Here is a 19,349-nt window from a genome sequence, read left to right on the forward strand (position 1 = left end):
GGCTAAAGATGACACCTTAACACAGGTTATAGTTACATTGTCTGGCTACATTGTGTTTGTCACTTTTTTTCTCATGCGTTCCGGTACCTCAGAGCCCCCCGGAACACCCCCCCTCTCGCGCTCACTATGTGTTCCGGGTCCTCCCGATTTACAAATTAAGCACTGAGTGAAAGGGTTAATTTTTACTGGACAACACTAGAAAGTAACAAGTATGAAAATCAAAGAACATTAAGGACTATCTACGGCTTCTGCAGACTCAGACCTTGATGCAGCTATGGCACTGGCCAAAAAGAAAAGGAAAACACATTTCCACAAAGATGAAAATGGACCTGTTAGTGAAAAAAATCTGGAAATATTACTTAACACTTCACAGGGCCAAAAAACATTAATAAACAAGGAAAGAAATAACTAACAAAATAAATTCACTGGGTCACTAAGCGACAGACACTTGACATTAAAAAAATGGCATGACCTTAGGAGGATTACAAAAAAGAAAGCAGCAGAAAATAAAAAACAAACCGGACAAACTGAATGTGCTGTGGTAAACGTAGCACTGACCCTGAGCACAGCGAAAACAAACCAAATTGTAATCTAAAAGAAAGGGTCCCCAAAAACGGAAAGCATAAATAAAACTAAGCTTGTTTCTATATATAAGTTTACCATGGTAAATTTGCACGGTAATTCACTAGTTTACCATGCTTGTTTAACTTAAGAATATCGCAGAAAATGGAAAAAGAGTATAGTACATACTTTTGGCTATGCAAGTAAATACTTTGTCGTATTTCAGTTGTCTATGTACTACATAATTAATTTTTGATAAGAGGAGATTTCAGTTTGTTTAATTAAAGAACTCTGCAGTGATTTGTTTCCGTGTTTCCCTTCCATTATTAATTTGAAGTTTAAAATAAAGCACCTTAAAATATATTTTGGTTTCTTTTATATTTTAAGGTGCTTTATGTTCAAAGTAACTAAACGCTTGTAAATGTTTAAAACAGGAAGTTTCACATACGACCAGTTAGTTGAATATACACCAGTGAGAGGCATGCGTAAAATAACAGGCACAAACCGAAGTCGTAAATCTGTCCACCCTGTACTACTCTGTAAGCACTAATTCTGACACCTAGAAGTGGCCTGTATGTTTTTTACCATGATTAAACAGTTTCAGTGAAATTATAAATGTTCAGGCTAACATTTAAATGTTTTAACCCCCTAATATGTGACCATTCCTAAATGCATTTGTGGATTTCTGCCCTGCCTGAGCTCCCACAGTATTTCCGTGCCCACGCTTAGCTCTCAATAGTAGGGTTGCTGTATTCTTCCTGGCTATCACAGTCACACACTTGTTTTTCATGTTGCTGTCATAATCACTGTGGTTGAAACTGACCTGAAATAGGGGAGATGCAGCCTTTATATATACAACAGAGTGTCAATGCCATTTGTAAAACAAATTAAACAGTCGTTTGGCATATTTATATAACATTAATAGTATTGTAGCGATGTGTGTGCTTGTGTTTCCCGCCACCACTGTGTTTACCGCTGTATGTGTAATTCTAACCCAGCTTATTGTGTTCTGTGTCGTTCCCCCCACCCCCGTGATTGGTCTCGTCTGTGTGTGTTCCCATTGGTCGGAAGTGTGTGGCTGAGGACTGATGGGATGCGTTTATGCTGCACACCTTGATTTACATATGGGGCGGATCTAAGTGCATTCTGTGTCAGTGTTCTGGGATCATGTGTGGCTGACAGACTTGTGGACTCTGGTGGGTGTTGAGAGAGCGTCCAAATAAGTGTTTGAAAAGGAACCAAGCATGTCTCCTGTTTTCTGCCTCTTGCAAAATAAAAGAACATAAGAAAGTTTAGGAGGCCATTCAGCCCATCTTGTTTGTTTGGTTGTTAGTAGCTTATTGATCCCAGAATCTCATCAAGCAGCTTCTTGAAGGATCCCAGGGTGTCCGCTTCAACAACATTACTGGGGAGTTGGTTCCAGACCCTCACAGTTCTCTGTGTAAAAAAGTGCCTCCTATTTTCTGTTCTGAATGCCCCTTTATCTAATCTCCATTTGTGACCCCTGGTCCCCGTTTCTTTTTTCAGGTCAAAAAAGTCCCCTGGCTCGACATTGTCTATACCTTTTAGAATTTTGAATGTTTGAATCAGATCACCGCGTAGTCTTCTTTGTTCAAGACTGAATAGATTCAATTCTTTTAGCCTGTCTGCATACGACATGCCTTTTAAACCCGGGATAATTCTGGTTGCTCTTCTTTGCACTCTTTCTAGAGCAGCAATATCCTTTTTTAATGTAGATTAGGAATAGCAGAGGACCTAATACTGATCCCTGTGGTACACCACTGGTTACCTCGCTCCATTTTGAGGTTTTTCCTCAAATCAGTACTTTCTGTTTTCTACATGTTAACGCTACACTATGTACTACATATTTCAGAAATTTACATTTGTAGTCCCTGCTTTTGTCCGAGTAGGTTTACTAAGCTAATACTACAGTATGTCTCCTTTTCTAAAGTGAAATTAAGAACTGCTTACTTGTCTCTGACCTAAATATGAACTTTTACTGAGAGGAGAGGCTCCCACACATTTCTAAGTAGTTACTTTCCCCAGCAGGTGATACAGATCATCACTGGATATAGTGGAGAAAGGCTTACTTCCATAGATATACTGGAAAGTCACACTTGAGTGTTGCTCCTACCTAGAGCTGCTTCTCCAAATGAGATGGAACTTGCACTGGTGATGAAAACTGGTTTGTCAAAGTAATATTTGGACATAGTGTAGTAATCTACTTTCCCATGTTACTGAGGACTCGAATTGTGTATTTAAAGCTGTGGCAGGGGATGCTTATTTTTATCATGCTTGTTTATTACAATAACTGGCCCATGTGTTTTTCTAATTGTGGTAGTTTAATTTTGCTTTCTGTAATGTCATTATTTGAACATGGTGCTTATGAGAGGTGAAAGTAACAAAAAGTAAAATATAATGCAAACTCATCTACAGTGCCTTGCGAAAGTATTCGGCCCCCTTGAACTTTGCGACCTTTTGCCACATTTCAGGCTTCAAACATGAAGATATGAAACTGTAATTTTTTGTGAAGAATCAACAACAAGTGGGACACAATCATGAAGTTGAACGAAATTTATTGGATATTTCAAACTTTTTTAACAAATTAAAAACTGAAAAATTGGGCGTGCAAAATTATTCAGCCCCCTTAAGTTAATACTTTGTAGCGCCATCTTTTGCTGCGATTACAGCTGTAAGTCACTTGGGGTATGTCTCTATCAGTTTTGCACATCGAGAGACTGAAATTTTTGCCCATTCCTCCTTGCAAAACAGCTCGAGCTCAGTGAGGTTGGATGGAGAGCATTTGTGAACAGCAGTTTTCAGTTCTTTCCACAGATTCTCGATTGGATTCAGGTCTGGACTTTGACTTGGCCATTCTAACACCTGGATATGTTTATTTGTGAACCATTCCATTGTAGATTTTGCTTTATGTTTTGGATCATTGTCTTGTTGGAAGACAAATCTCCGTCCCAGTCTCAGGTCTTTTGCAGACTCCATCAGGTTTTCTTCCAGAATGGTCCTGTATTTGGCTCCATCCATCTTCCCATCAATTTTAACCATCTTCCCTGTCCCTGCTGAAGAAAAGCAGGCCCAAACCATGATGCTGCCACCACCATGTTTGACAGTGGGGATGGTGTGTTCAGGGTGATGAGCTGTGTTGCTTTTACGCCAAACATAACCTTTTTGCATTGTTGCCAAAAAGTTCGATTTTGGTTTCATCTGACCAGAGCACCTTCTTCCACATGTTTGGTGTGTCTCCCAGGTGGCTTGTGGCAAACTGTAAACGACACTTTTTATGGATATCTTTAAGAAATGGCTTTCTTCTTGCCACTCTTCCATAAAGGCCAGATTTGTGCAGTATACGTCTGATTGTTGTCCTATGGACAGAGTCTCCCACCTCAGCTGTAGATCTCTGCAGTTCATCCAGAGTGATCATTGGCCTCTTGGCTGCATCTCTGATCAGTCTTCTCCTTGTATGAGCTGAAAGTTTAGAGGGACGGCCAGGTCTTGGTAGATTTGCAGTGGTCTGATACTCCTTCCATTTCAATATTATCGCTTGCACAGTGCTCCTTGGGATGTTTAAAGCATGGGAAATCTTTTTGTATCCAAATCCGGCTTTAAACTTCTCCACAACAGTATCTCGGACCTGCCTGGTGTGTTCCTTGTTCTTCATGATGCTCTCTGCGCTTTAAACGGACCTCTGAGACTATCACAGTGCAGGTGCATTTATACGGAGACTTGATTACACACAGGTGGATTCTATTTATCATCATTAGTCATTTAGGTCAACATTGGATCATTCAGAGATCCTCACTGAACTTCTGGAGAGAGTTTGCTGCACTGAAAGTAAAGGGGCTGAATAATTTTGCACGCCCAATTTTTCAGTTTTTTATTTGTTAAAAAAGTTTGAAATATCCAATAAATTTCGTTCCACTTCATGATTGTGTCCCACTTGTTGTTGATTCTTCACAAAAAATTACAGTTTCATATCTTTATGTTTGAAGCCTGAAATGTGGCAAAAGGTCGCAAAGTTCAAGGGGGCCGAATACTTTCGCAAGGCACTGTATTAACAAAAAATGAATCTATTAACAAAACAGCATACCTTGAATTGAAATTCAATTTACCCTAGGTGCGGAAGTTCTTTATTTGAGCTGTGTACAAAAAAACAGCTTCCCTTAAATTGAAATTCAATTTATGCTAGGGTGCGCAAGATATTTATTTGAGCTGTGTACTTTTGCTCCACCATTTATTTAAATCATTTTACTTGAACTGTGCAAACACAATGTGTCAATCATTCCCCTCAGTCTCACCCACTTACATCGAGGAAATCAGGGCTTGCTCTTGCTATCTGCAGACACGTTCAGCCAATCACAGCTAACTTTAGTTGGGAACCCAAAACTGACACACTAGTTCAGGATGGGGGCTCCAAGCTTTACAGAAGGACCGGGCTGAATTTAGTTACTTATTTGCACAGTTACGTATTGAAGATTAGCTCACATTCTAAGGGGGAATTCACATAGATCAGGGGTGGCCAAGCTTCCTGACCCAGTGACCCTACGAGCCGCATACCAACATTTCCATGTGGTCTAGAGCCGCAAGACACGTACTGTGAACATGAGATGTTTGCGAGCAAGACATTTTAAATACTAGCACTGTTGTGCAGTACTGGAGTTAGGCTGTCTCTTGATGGCAGCAAACTACACAAGAACAAGGGATAGAACATTGCAGAGCCCGCACAGGTTCTGTGTAATTTGATAATTGATAATTTGTAATGCTCAAATCGCGAAATGGTTATTTTTGTCAGTGACTGACGAATCCTGACTAATTTTATATATATATATATACACACACACACACACACACACACACACATACATACATATATATATACATACATATATATACATATATATATATATATATATATATATATATATATATAACATTTCAGGCTCATATCAGAGGTTGTTTGGGCAGTAAATATTTAATAAATAGAAAAATAATAATTTTGGAATCTTACTGCATCATACTATAAAATTACTTTTGACTAAACTGTTTATGTATTTGTTTTTTTTTCTGTGCTAGGATCAATATCAGTAATACTTTGAAACAATTAAATTAAAAAAAAGACTGACATCTACGATCCTTGAAACATTGATTTATGATTTGATTGTGCCGATTATGATTTTTGGTATTTTTTTTTCACTTGTTTTCATTTTAATCTTTGTACAAATGTTTGTTTCATTTCATCTACTCTCCATTAATGTGGATTAAAGTATACAACAAAATATATATTTTTTATGTACTTCACACACAAACAATGTGTTGTATTTTAAGTATGCACTTTTTGGAGCAACAGTCAACAGTGGAAACCACTTTATCTCCGTGCTTCGAAGAAAGAGTAATTGGATTTTATATGATGGCCTAAAAAGGAAGATTTCCAGATAATTTGAGGGGGGGGGGGGGGGTAGAAAAAAAAAAAACACAAAATAAAAGCTGCAATGTGTAATGTAATTTACACACAGGTGTGAGTACTGACGTAAACACACTTATAGTAACATTACAGAAATGTGGTGCACTGCACGTACCAGGCTATTGCTTAATAACATCTGTTCCGTCATGTAAAATTTCATTCAAAGAACACAAGACATATTTTCATAAATTAAATGATTTTGATAAATGATAAATGTTTATTGAGTATATTTCACACTGTATTTGTTGCTTAATTCAAAACATGTGACTTTAATTAAATATCTGCTATCAAACAAGGCCTTTTTTCTATGCACCATACTCTATTCGCAAGACAACTGCTTAACCTTCAACATCACACCCAGCTTGAGGTGGCAAAGCCCTCACAATGTGCGCTAATATGCAGGAAAAGAAGGGTGTGTGTATATTTCACAGCATAGCCTGTGAATGCCTGCTTGTGCCACTCTGCAATCTACTTTCTGTTGAAGAGAAATGCTCAAGCTTTAAAATGATACCCTACTTGAGGTAGCACATCCACACTATCTATGATTTCCCCCTTAGAACGTGAGCTAATATTCAATACATAACTGTGCGAATAAGTAACTAACTTCAGCCTAGAATCGGGAATAAGTAACTAATTTAAGCCCGGTCTTTCTGTAAAGCTCGGGAAGCAGTTTTTTTGTACACAGCTCAAATAAAGAACTTCCGGAACCTAGGGTAAATTGAATTTTCATTTAAGGTATGCAGTTTTGTTGTTAATAGCTTATTTTTTTGTTAATAGATGAATCTGCATTATATTTACTTTTTGTTACTTTCACCTCTCATAGGTGCTGGCTAGTGCCTTCTTCAGTGTGCAAATGAGGAGCAGTTCATCATTAGTACACTGAAACATGTGTCTACTTGACCTTGTTTTGTATAGTTTTACCAGAGTGGAAGTAGACCTTTCCATGATCTGTAACTTAAATAAAGATAACTCAAGCTCCATAATTCATCTTCTTAGCCACCACCCCGTCATTTACTAGCATTTATAAAACTGTCTGGAACGCAAGGAGGGGGTTTCAGGGTAATTACATTTTTCACTTACTTACAGTTTAAGATACACAGATCACTTAGTTTTATTTTTCACCAACAATGTTTATAAAAAAAAAAAAAAGCTTATTCTTTGATTTGCTCCAAGACAACTGAATCAACTTGTAATTCTTAAATAACACAGAGCTAATAAAATAATTCAGCAAATCTTAACAAATTTGTATTCTCATCACTTCATATCTCACATTGTTCTAGTATCTACATGACAGAAGCACACATTATGTTAGACAACGACTACAGAAAACAAAAAACATATAAATGTGTGTCCTTATTGTTAAGAACTCAGAAGCTAGGCACCTCCTATGACTGACGTGTTTTCAATGTTTGTTTCAACCTCTCAAAGTTAACCGAAAGTGTAGCATTGAAGATTTCTTCATTAATAGTTTCAATAATCATTAAAACAAATTACCTTTGCCATAATGTGCATTTTTTACATAGGAAAATCTTAGAAAAATGATGGCATTACTTATTAGGTAAGAGTTCCTGTAATTATTGTGGCAAATACACTTAGCTTATAACTTTCCAGCCAATGAGAATGCAATACCCAGCTCCACCCTCCTCAAACCTCTGCCACACACTTACTCCACATGCAGGCCGTAGGCTTGTCCTCTCATGTCCCGGTACTCCTTCCAGTGTGGGAGGTAGGTCCTTACAGGGTACTTCCCTTCCTGCCGGATAACCTGTGCAATCAGGTCGGCCGTTGCCACATTGACCACGTCAAAGGGGCCGAACTTTGACCGCCAAATCGGCCCATACAGCTTCTTGTGCTCCACCTGAGACAAGAGGGAAAGGAAATCAACAGCGGTACCAGGGGGCTCACAGGTGTGGCAAGCAATGCAACATAAATAATACAGCCTATACTTTTAATAAGAACCAGCATTACAAAATGACGAGAAACTATGACAAAGTTTTTCTTGTATTTTTTCCTACGATTGCCGTTGATTGATGGCTGGTTTCACTGACCCGATACGCACTGGTCGAGCACTAATCTGGGTCTGTGTTTAAAATGAATGGATTACGAATTACAGAATCATAAAGGACAACATCGGGCAGTACGTTGCTAAATCACTGGCTATATTTGGGCTGTAACTTGAAGATAGCAATTCAAATATGTTGAAAGGTCCATGATAACCACTAGCTGATGAAGATGCCTGGTGTGGTATGTTAATATAAAAATATAGATGTGAATAATTTTCTACAAAAATGAATTGTTGTATATATTATCAGTATATACATGGATTTTAAGACAGACAAATATGGGTATACATAGAAACAGGCGAGTTATACATGACTTCATCAGCATGCTTGTTTCTCAGTGGAAGTGTTGTGTCGCCCAAAAAGAAATCACATCATTCTGGTGTGTGGCAGCCTTTATGGGGCAGTAAACACATTTCTATTAAATGTTAACACATTGTTTTGTTGCTAATTCAGGGCTGTGTTACACTCTGCCCTAGTGTAATATGACCACTGACGCCTACTTACATTGCTTTGAATAATTTAGCGTAGGAACATCAGAAATCGACAGATCAAGTCTTGTTTGAAATAAGAAGCTTCACTCTATTCATCAAGACATCACAGGTTGCCATATAAGGAATATACAGGAAGGTGAACAACAGAGTTCAGTGAGAAGCTGGGCGTAAACAGCACAGAGAACTTAGTGGCTTCAAAACAAGCCCAGAAAGCAAAAGATGGCTCTTCAGGAGTACAAATTACAGCGGATGAAGTGTCAGAAATGCCTTTTCACCAGTCAAAGTGATTATTCTGACAATGATTTGCTGTAATCTGACAAAGAGGAGGAGGTGATTTCTCAGGGATACTTTACACAAAAGTATCACAAAGCACTGTACAGTACATAACAGAAAAAAAGAACAACTCTCAATACATTTGTATAGCCTGTTACACATACAACTGCCAGTCAGACCATGTAAATAACAGTATACACAATAATACTAAAGCAGCAATTTTAAAAGTTACATTAAAACCCACTAGGGTAAGAAAGCCATTTTATAAGTGTATTTTTAGTCTTGACTTGAGAACTGCAAGAGTCCCAGAGTCCCAGTTTCCCTGACAAACGAAGGCAGAGCATTCCATAACTTAGGAGCTCTACAAGAAAACGCCCTACAAGAAAGTTGCTTTTGTTGACCCTAGGAGTAACCAGCAGCCCCTCATCCTGTGATCTCAGAGTGCAGATTGGTAGATACGGGGTCAGTAACTCCTGCAAATAACTAGGTGCTAATCCATTCTGGGCCTTGTAAGTTAACAGCAAAATTTTAATCAATTCTATACTAACAGGGAGCCAGTGTAAAGAAGCCAAAACAGGGGTAATATGTTCACTTTTTCTGGTTTTAGTCAGATTTCTAGCGGCGGTATTCTGAACAAGCTGCAAGCGGGATACCACACATTTTGGGACACCAGAAAAAAGTGCATTACAATAATCAATTCTAGATGAAACAAAGGCATGCATTAGTTAGTCTCTCGGCATCAGGTATGGAAATAATTGGTCTAAGTTTGGCTACCTAAAACCCTTATTCCTAACATAAGCTGTGAAATACATAATTATTATTTCAGACCATGCCCCAGTAAAACTCCAAATAAATATAGATGTAACTATACATAGGAATCTTAGGTGGAGGTTTGATCCAATGCTTTTGAATGCTTTGGATTTTAAAACATTTATTGACAAAGAAATTAAGGAATTGTGGCGGAGTGTCCCGCCCCTATGTATTATTATTTGTATTTTTGTTTGCGGCACGGGTAAAAGCGCCACGTCTTTTATTATTATATTTAAAAACCCTGTGAGGATGCATGGCTGATCAGCTACTGATTATTTAACTAGCTGACAGTCATGCATCATTACCAAACGCGTGCAGACTCTGGCCGAGGGATAATAAGATAATTAACTACTAGTTAATCCCTCGGCCAGAGTATATAAACCTGCAGCTCTCTGCACTTGATGTTGGGTGTACAGAGGAGAGTACGGGGAGCGGAGAGAGCAAGTAACATTTAAAAAAACAATTGCTAAAACGTGCTGGATTACCCAGCACATCACTTACTTGTTTGTTTGTTCATTCGTTTGGCCCTCGTGCCCTTTTGTTTTGTTTAAATCTTGTTTTTGTTTTGTTTATTAAATACGCTGAGTGCACAAGCATTCAGCTTCACCCGCCCATCCACTGTTTTTGTGTCAGTAACTTCCTGGTCAGTGACGTCATCACACTCACCACTGCCTGCCAGACTGCCACATATGGTGTCCGAGGTGGGACAAACAACGCCTCCAACAGCCGGACCAGGAAAGGATAAGGACGATTTTTTTTGTTTGTTTCAAAAAGTATTTTTGTGGGGTTTTTTTGGGAAAAATAAATAAATAAATAAATAAATAAAAATGGGGAAAAGTAGCCGGAGGAGAAAGCAGCAGCAGCAACAACAACAGCAGCAGGAGGCGCAGCAACAGCAGCCTTACCTTGCCACACTGGACGTCTGCCTCACCTGCCTGAAGGGTGAGGAGTGGTGCTTCGCAGTTGGTGAGGTCGGGCACGTGGCACCAGACCAACCCCCTCCATGGCAGGAGATCGAGGAGCCTGAGCGTCCGGCGTCAGGGGGAGAGGGCCCATTGGCTAAGATAAGTTCACTCTCCTCTGAGGGAATCTGGGACTGGCTGGTGGAGCCTGGGAGGAATGCTGAAGAGGCCCTCCCCAATGTGATCAACCTCCTGTGGGCCAGAGATGGAGAGCGATGGGAAACCTGGGAAAAGCAACACTGCCCAGTGTCCCTCCCGGAGGTTGCGGACATGGTAATCCGCTACCTGGCTGCAGATATGGCAGGGTTACCGCTATCTCCTTCTCCAGCGCCAAAGGGAGAGGAGTCATCGCTGCCGTCTCCAGCGCCAGAGGAGCCATCGCTGCTGTCTCCAGCGCCAGAGGAGCCATCGCTGCCGTCTCCAGCGCCAGAGGAGCCATCGCTGCCGTCTCCAGTGCCAGAGGGAGAGGAGCCATCGCTGCCGTCTCCAGCGCCAGAGGGAGAGGAGCCATCGCCAGAGGGAGAAGAGCCATCGCTGCCGTCTCCAGCGCCAGAGGGAGAGGAGCCATTGCTGCCGTCTCCAGCGCCAGAGGGAGAGGAGCCCTCGCCACTGTCTCCACCACCAGGAGCAGAGCAGCAGGAGCTGCCTCTGTCTCCACCACCGTCAGGAGCAGAGCAGCAGGAGCTGCCTCTGTCTCCACCACCGTCAGGAGCAGAGCAGCAGGAGCTGCCTCTGTCTCCACCACCGTCAGGAGCAGAGCAGCAGGAGCTGCCTCTGTCTCCACCACCACCAGGAGCAGAGCAGCAGGAGCTGCTTCTGTCTCCACCATCACCAGGAGCAGAGCAGCAAGAGCTGCCTCTGCCTCCGCCACCTCCACCAGCAGAGGGTGAATGCCTGCTGGTTCTGCCTCCACCGCCGTGGGAGGACTGCTTGCCCCTCCCACCTCCACCAGCAGAGCGTGAATACCTGCTGGTTCCACCTCAGCTGCCATGGGAGGACTGCTTTCCCCTCCCACCTCCACCAGCAGAGGGTGAATACCTGCTGGTTCCGCCTCAGCCGCCGTGGGAGGACTGCTTTCCCCTCCCACCTCCACCAGCAGAGGGTGAATACCTGCTGGTTCCACACCCACCGTCATGGGAAGGACTGCTCCTGCCCTGCCTCGCACCACCCGGGGCTGCCTGTTGCTCCACATCGCCTAGAGAGCCACCAGCTACAGGGAACGAGGGAGAAGTGGAGCTCCCGCTGCCGCCTCCATGACCAGGGGCTCCCCTCCCGAGTTCACCTCCCGAGGGTCCGCTGCTGCTGCTGCCGTCGCCTCCCGAGGGTCCGCTGCTGCCATCGCCCCCCGAGGGTCCGCTGCCGCTGCCGTCGCCTCCCGAGGGTCCGCTGCCGTCTCCTCCCGAGGGTCCGCTGCCGTCGCCTCCCGAGGGTCCGCTGCCGCTGCCGTCGCCTCCCGAGGGTCCGCTGCCGCTGCCGTCGCCTCCCGAGGGTCCGCTGCCGCTGCCGTCGCCTCCCGAGGGTCCGCTGCCGTCGCCTGGGGTCGCCAGGGATCCTGCTTCGCCTGGGGTCGCCAGGGATCCTGCTTCGCCTGGGGTCACTACACTATGGCCGGAGCCCTACGGAGGAGAACGGACGGCCATGAAGAAAGGGGGAGAGGTCCGGAGACTGAGGGGGGAGGTGGCCGAAAAGGCCATGTGTGCTGCGCACAAGGGGGGGCATGTGTGGCGGAGTGTCCCGCCCCTATGTATTATTATTTGTATTTTTGTTTGCGGCGCGGGTAAAAGCGCCACGTCTTTTATTATTATATTTAAAAACCCTGTGAGGATGCATGGCTGATCAGCTACTGATTACTTAACTAGCTGACAGTCATGCATCCTTACCAAACGCGTGCAGACTCTGGCCGAGAGATAATAAGATAATTAACTACTAGTTAGTCCCTCGGCCAGAGTATATAAACCTGCAGCTCTCTGCACTTGATGTTGGGTGTACAGAGGAGAGTATGGGGAGCGGAGAGAGCGAGTAACATTTAAAAAAACAATTGCTAAAACGTGCTGGATTACCCAGCACATCACTTACTTGTTTGTTTGTTCATTCGTTTGGCCCTCGTGCCCTTTTGTTTTGTTGTTTTGTTTAAATCTTGTTTTTGTTTTGTTTATTAAATACGCTGAGTGCACAAGCATTCAGCTTCACCCGCCCATCCACTGTTTTTGTGTCAGTAACTTCCTGGTCCGTGACGTCATCACACTCACCACTGCCTGCCAGACTGCCACAGGAATATATGTAAATAAATGAAAAATTAGTTGATAGTTATATATTACTTTATGAGATTCCCTTAAGGCTTTTTTATAAGAGGCAGAATTAGTTGGTATGCTGCATAGAAAAAAAAAACAAACTAAAAATGGAAGAACTAGAAAAAGAAATTAAAAGACTAGAAAACGCTGCTTCAGATACACAAGACAATAGATTAGATTACACCTTAGTTCAAACTAAATATAAATATAATATGCTACAGACAAAAGCATTAGCTAACTCCAAACTGACCTATTATGAGGAAGGGGATAAGGCAGGGAAACTATTGGCTAGATTGAAAAAAGAAAAAAAAAGCACTTGATTTATACATATCGGGTATTAAAACACCAAGGGTAATTTGAAAACTGATTTGAAAAACTATTAACGACAGTTATAGTCTTCAGAAACACCTCTTAAGATACAAACCTTAATAGGTTTTTTAAAAAGCTAACACTACCAAAACTGTCACTGGAAAATAGACAGCTATTAGATGAACCAATAACCATAGTGGAAATGGGGGAGGCCATTTCTGAGTTACCTAAACACAAATCACCTGGAAATGATGGTTTCCCTGCCAACATGTATAAGGCGTTCAAAACTACACTGTCCCCTTTCTTGTTAAAGGTATATAATGAGTTCTTTGAGAAGGGATGTTTGAGCGGAACTATGTCTGAAACATTGATAACACTGATTCCAATACAGGGCAAAGATGGAACACTATGCTCCAATTATCGTCCTATCACGCTACTCAATGTGGACCAAGATTGTTTCAAAATTACTAGCAGGTAGACAATGTTATCTCTCCCTTAATATCGCCAGATCAAGTAGGCTTTATAGCCAACAGGAATTCAAATATTTATAAAGCACAATCAGCTAATACTCCAGTCGCTGCTCTTCCTCTTGACGCGGAGAAAGCATTTGATCAAGACGAATGGAACTATTTAATGCACACATTAAATAATTTTGGTTTGGGTCCCTCCTTTTTGAAATGGATATCTCTTATTTATAGCAGACTTGGGTGATCAATGGTGTCAAATTGAGCAGATATATCCCAAAAAGACAATCCCTGTACCACAGGGATCAGTATTAGGTCCTCTGCTATTCCTAATCTACATTAATGATTTAGATTCTGGTATAGTAAGCAAACTTGTTAAATTTGCAGATGACACAAAAATAGGAGGAGTGGCAAACACTGTTGCAGCACCAAAGGTTATTCAAAATGATCTAGACAGCATTCAGAACTGGGCAGACACATGGCAAATGACATTTAATAGAGAAAAGTGTAAAGTACTGCACGCAGGCAATAAAAATGTGCCTTATAAATATCATATGGGAGATACTGAAATTTTAGAAGGAATCTATGAAAAAGACCTATGAGTTTATGTTGACTTGGAAATGTCTTCATCTAGACAACGTGGGGAAGCTATAAAAAAGGCCAACAAAATGCTCGGATATATTGTGAGAAGTGTTGAATTTAAATCAAGGGAAGTAATGTTAAAACTTTACAATGCATTAGTAAGACCTCACCTAGAATATTGTGTTCAGTTCTGGTCACCTCATTACAAAAAGGATATTGCTGCTCTAGAAAGAGTGCAAAGAAGAGCAACCAGAATTACCCTGGGTTTAAAAGGCATGTCGTATGCAGACAGACTAAAATAATTGAATCTGTTCAGTCTTGAACAAAGAAGACTACGCGGTGATCTGATTCAAGCATTCAAAACCCTAAAAGGTATAGACAATGTCGACCCAGGGGTCTTTTTTGACCTGAAAAAAGAAACAAGGACCAGGGGTCACAAATGGAGATTAGATAAAGGGGCATTCAGAACAGAAAATAGGAGGCCCTTTTTTACACAGTAATGTTGTTGAAGCTGACACCCTGGGATCCTTCAAGAAGCAAGATGGGCTGAATGGCCTCCTCTCGTTTGTAAACTTTCTTATGTTCTTAACCAAGACATCAGGATCCAATCTAGATTTTTTAAGTACTGGCTTTACAATTGCAAACTTTAAACTAGCTGGAACAGTTCCAGTTTTTAGGGAGAGATTCTCACTATTACAAAATCACAGGGGCAAGCGTGTCTGCACAATGACAGACAACATTAGTCAGCCAAGGATCAAGAGAACACAAATACTAGACATAAGAAATGAGATTACACAGACACCTTCTATTAAAGAGGACTATGGCACAATTTTACCAGCTACACCTATTAAGGCTACTATGGGGGCTTTTTCTTTGATTACCTTACAGGAACCGACAGAGCTAGTTCGACAATGAGAGCTACTACATGCTCTCTTGAAGTTCTTGGTGTTATTAATATCCACATTTTAGAAATTATAAATGGTTCATTTTCCTACGGTATAGTTCCCTCAGCACTTAAGGTAGCTGTGGTAAAGCCTATGCTTAAGAAACACAATTTGGACCCTAAAGTCCTCAATAACTATAGGCCAATCTCCAACCTACAATTCTTAGATAAGGTTCTAGAGAGAGCTCTTGCAATTCAATTACAAACATTTCTAACTCAATGTTATCTTCGACAAGTTTCAGTCTGGTTTTCGTGCTGCACATAGCACTGAGACAGCCCTTGTCAGAGTTGTGAATGATCTGCTGATAAGCTGTGACTTGGGCTTTCCATCACTTTTAATTTTTCATGATCTAAGTGCTGCCTTTGATACTGTAGAGCATTCCATGCTACTGAATCATCTTGAAAGCACAGTGGGACTGTCTGGCCTTGTCCTACCCTGGCTCAAATCTTATCTTTCTGATAGGTTTCAGTTTGTCTCTATTGGGGAGGTAAAATCGTCATTATCGGAAGTTGTCTGTGGTGTTCCACAGGACTCCATTCTAGGTCCCCTGCTGTTTTCATTATATATGCCACCATTAGGTGACATTATCCGCAGACACGGAGTGAACTTCCACTGCTATGTTGATGATACCCAGCTATATTTGTCACTATAGCCAGGAATTTCTTCTGCCTGGGTGTTACTAGCTACATGATTTCAGATCAAAACAGAGGTTATGCTAGTGAGATCACAGAACCAACTAAAAGGAAATGTAGAATTACATGAGATTGACCCTTGCAGCCTCTCATCAAAATTTAAACTAGAAATTAAGAGTTTGGGGGTCATCTTTGATCCTGATCTCTCATTTGAGACTCATATTAGGGAAGTTACTAAAGTATCTTTTTACCATTTGAGAAATATAGCCGAACTTAAGACCAATTATTTCCGTATCGGATGCCGAGAGACTAATGCATGCCTCTGTTTAATCTAGAATTGATTATTGTAATGTACTTTTTTCTGGTGTCCCAAAAAGTGTGGTATCCCACTTACAGCTTGTTCAGAATACCGCCACTAGAAGTCAGAGTAAAACCAGGAAAAGTGAACATATTACCCCTGTTTTGGCCTCTTTACACTGGCTCCCAGTGCAGTCTAGAATTGATTTAAAGATTTTGCTGTTAATTAACAGGCCCTGAATGGATTAACACCTAGTTATTTGCAGGAGTTACTGACCCCGTATCTTCCAAACCGCACTCTGAGATCACAGGATGCAGGGCTGCTGGTTATTCCTAGGGTCAACAAAAGCAACACGGGAGGCAGGGCTTTTTCTTGTAGAGCTCCGAAATTATGGAATGCTCTGCCTTCATTTGTCATGGAAGCTGGGACCTTTACAGTTTTCCAGTCAAGATTAAAAAACACACTCTTTTTAGGTAGAATGTCAGGTATAAACCCACGGTTAACAATTACATAGACTCCTACATGTGCATTATTCACAAATGTAATAAATAATAATCTGGGCTACTTTCTCTGAAGTCCCTTTACCTTGTCTAAAGCATTTTTCTTCCTAATAAAGGGAACCAACAGCTTATTTTTATTTTATTTTTTTTAATGAGATTTATAGTAAGTACAGATGAATATGCTGGGTCCTGACTACAGTATTTGCACTAAACGAGCATGGCTGCACTGTACAGTGTTTCAAATGGTTTTGTTTATTTGGCAGTTCCGTGTTTTTGTTTTATAACGGCTAATTGAGATTTTATTTTAATTCTACACATTCCATGTTATTTACACTACAACATCAAAGTGCATTGCTATTTGTTTTACATTAGAAATAAACAATAATGATTAGTTTGGACGTTCTTCTGACTTATGGTTATATGGGTTAATGTTTTCAATTTTTGTAAACCAAATGTAATGTAAATAATCGTTTTAGGCCTATTTGAAATGTTTTGCCATTATTTATACCTGCGCTGGCCCACAGTCGCTCAGCTTAACTGTACATGTAGGTTTTAAATACTCGTTCACCTTCTATCACTGACTGACACGGTTTTTATTATTTATTTACTTACTCTGTACAGTACAATACAATGCTTGGTTACGCTTGTGAAAAGCTTGAAATGTTATCTACGATCAGCCGTTCGGTGTGCATTCCGGGAGCTGTAGTTCAAACTGGAGAGCGTTCCGAAGTGATTGAATTGTTACAGGTCCAGTCAGAAATACACAAAACGGGTCCCAAATCGTACAACTGCGCATGCGTGGCATTCGTTTTTAAAAGTACTTTTTTATATTAAAATACACATTTTTAAAGCTCCCCACCCACAAAAGGCACTAAAGACTACTTACATGCAGTAACTTGCCAAATGGGAGTAGAAACTGTCCAGTATTTTTTTTTTGTACCGACATGTGAATAATAAAAAACGCTCTCCCGAAATCCAAAACGGCAGGCAGATTCATTGAAATTAACCCCACTTTTGGAGCTGCACAAAATAGGGCTTATAATGGAAATAACATTGTAACCATATGTTTTTAATAAACGCCACTACACATTTTATCAAAACGTGCTTGCATTGTATAACTATTTTAGTACAGTTTTGTGACGTGTTGTAATTACCTGCAAAGCGTGACTCTTATCTGCGTACTCCTTAACAAAAAGCCAGTAAGCTGTGTTTGCAAGACTTGGTCCCCGCAGATCATCGATGCATTTGTATTTGTATTTGCCGTGGCTGCTTTCTGCTTGTAAGTTTAACTTGCTTGTCGTAGACTTAAGCCTGCAATGAATCTGCATTGCACCGGCAAGATCAAAGGATAGTCTGAAAGGCAACAAAACTGGTCTGAAGACAGTAGACATTGTGCTGTGCAGCAAGATTCCACGATCTGTAGACCGATCACACACACTGATCTTTAAAAAGCCAAAGTCTCTTTTTCACCAGCTCCGCCCAATAAAAAAAAAAAAAAAAAAACTTTCTAGCAAAGTCCACCCTTACACCTCTGCACACGTTTACTGATTTTTGTGCGATTATTTCCCTCAGTCATGATCGACTTTTCATTAACTATTGCTTGCATCTGCTAAAACAGTTTACTTACAGGAACTGCGCTGAACACTCTGCTTTATCCAATAGCACACCTCATCTATAGACTAGTTTGTTTACTTCTCCTAATATACATTTGGCTGTCAAAGCTTCACTCAGGTAAATAATACTGTAACATGAGTTCATTCAATTGTTACAATTCAGTTTAATAAACAAAAAATACAAGTTATATAAACTTTTGTATCTGAAGAAACTTTATTCTTCTGAGGATCTACTTCCTCATGTTACTGTTTGCCCTGTCTGAATTTGCAGCCCTGTGGCAGATGAATGACACCAACATGCTTATTACCTTGAGTAGCTGGGTGGGGAATATGGGAAGTAAACAAACTGCGAGCACTTGTATACAATTTTGCAAAGTCCAAGTAATGATTGTTCCCAATGTTTTCAAAGATGGCTTTAATTTTTCCTTGTGATATCCTCAAGGAAATTAATTCTTGGCTGTAATATTTTTAAAAGCTTTCTTAGTTTGAAGTTGGACACAAGCAGTTGTTCATCCCAGGAGGCAACAGTGTGTTTCAGGAGAAGTTACTCAGATGGTAGGCTGTAGCTTTCAACATTTCCCTACCGGAATGAGATACCATTTTTTTGCTAATTTCCAACAAAGTCCTTAGTTTTGTACGTAGGTGAAAATAGAGCCCAAATTTTGTCAGGCCGTCTGTACTGTGGATTCCACAGTGCTTGTCAGTGAGCCAGGACTGTTTCTTCATATCATAAATATCACTGAGGTCGGGACCTAGGGTTACATTTGAAATCTTAAACATGTACGTTCTGTATCATATTCACACTTGACAATGTCAGTCTCTTCTTTTACAGGGAAAAGGGGCCTGTAATTCAATAAAAACTGAATTCATGTGCAGTTAACTTTAATTAATGAAAGCCCAGGCATAAATTCACCATGACCAGGGATAGCATTACTGGTCACATATTTATAAAATATTAGTATTAATAAATTGAATTAGTATCTAATTCAATAGTGATTCAGATTTAATCTGGGGCAGTAATATAACAGCATGGCTACAATTCCATGTTCACAGTATAACAGCATGACTGAGCAAATGTGCTAA

The 19,349-nt window shown here is 40.8% G+C and overlaps 1 protein-coding gene across 1 annotated transcript in view; it reads right to left on the minus strand.

Annotated features, from left to right (window-relative positions):
* The window catches only part of LOC117404073 (sterol 26-hydroxylase, mitochondrial-like), a 79,745-nt gene extending 61,631 nt beyond the window's left edge, over nt 1-18,114 (minus strand). The window contains exons 1-2 of the mRNA XM_034006751.3: nt 17,808-18,114; nt 7,702-7,892 (exon numbers count right to left, since the gene is read on the minus strand). Coding sequence (XP_033862642.1) covers nt 7,702-7,892; nt 17,808-18,044 — 428 coding nt within the window. The 5' untranslated portion in view covers nt 18,045-18,114. The remainder of the gene's footprint in view (nt 1-7,701; nt 7,893-17,807) is intronic.
* Between the last annotated feature and the right edge of the window lie 1,235 nt (nt 18,115-19,349).

This window comes from Acipenser ruthenus, chromosome 10 (assembly GCF_902713425.1).
Source record: "Acipenser ruthenus chromosome 10, fAciRut3.2 maternal haplotype, whole genome shotgun sequence".
Classification (NCBI taxonomy): domain Eukaryota; kingdom Metazoa; phylum Chordata; class Actinopteri; order Acipenseriformes; family Acipenseridae; genus Acipenser; species Acipenser ruthenus.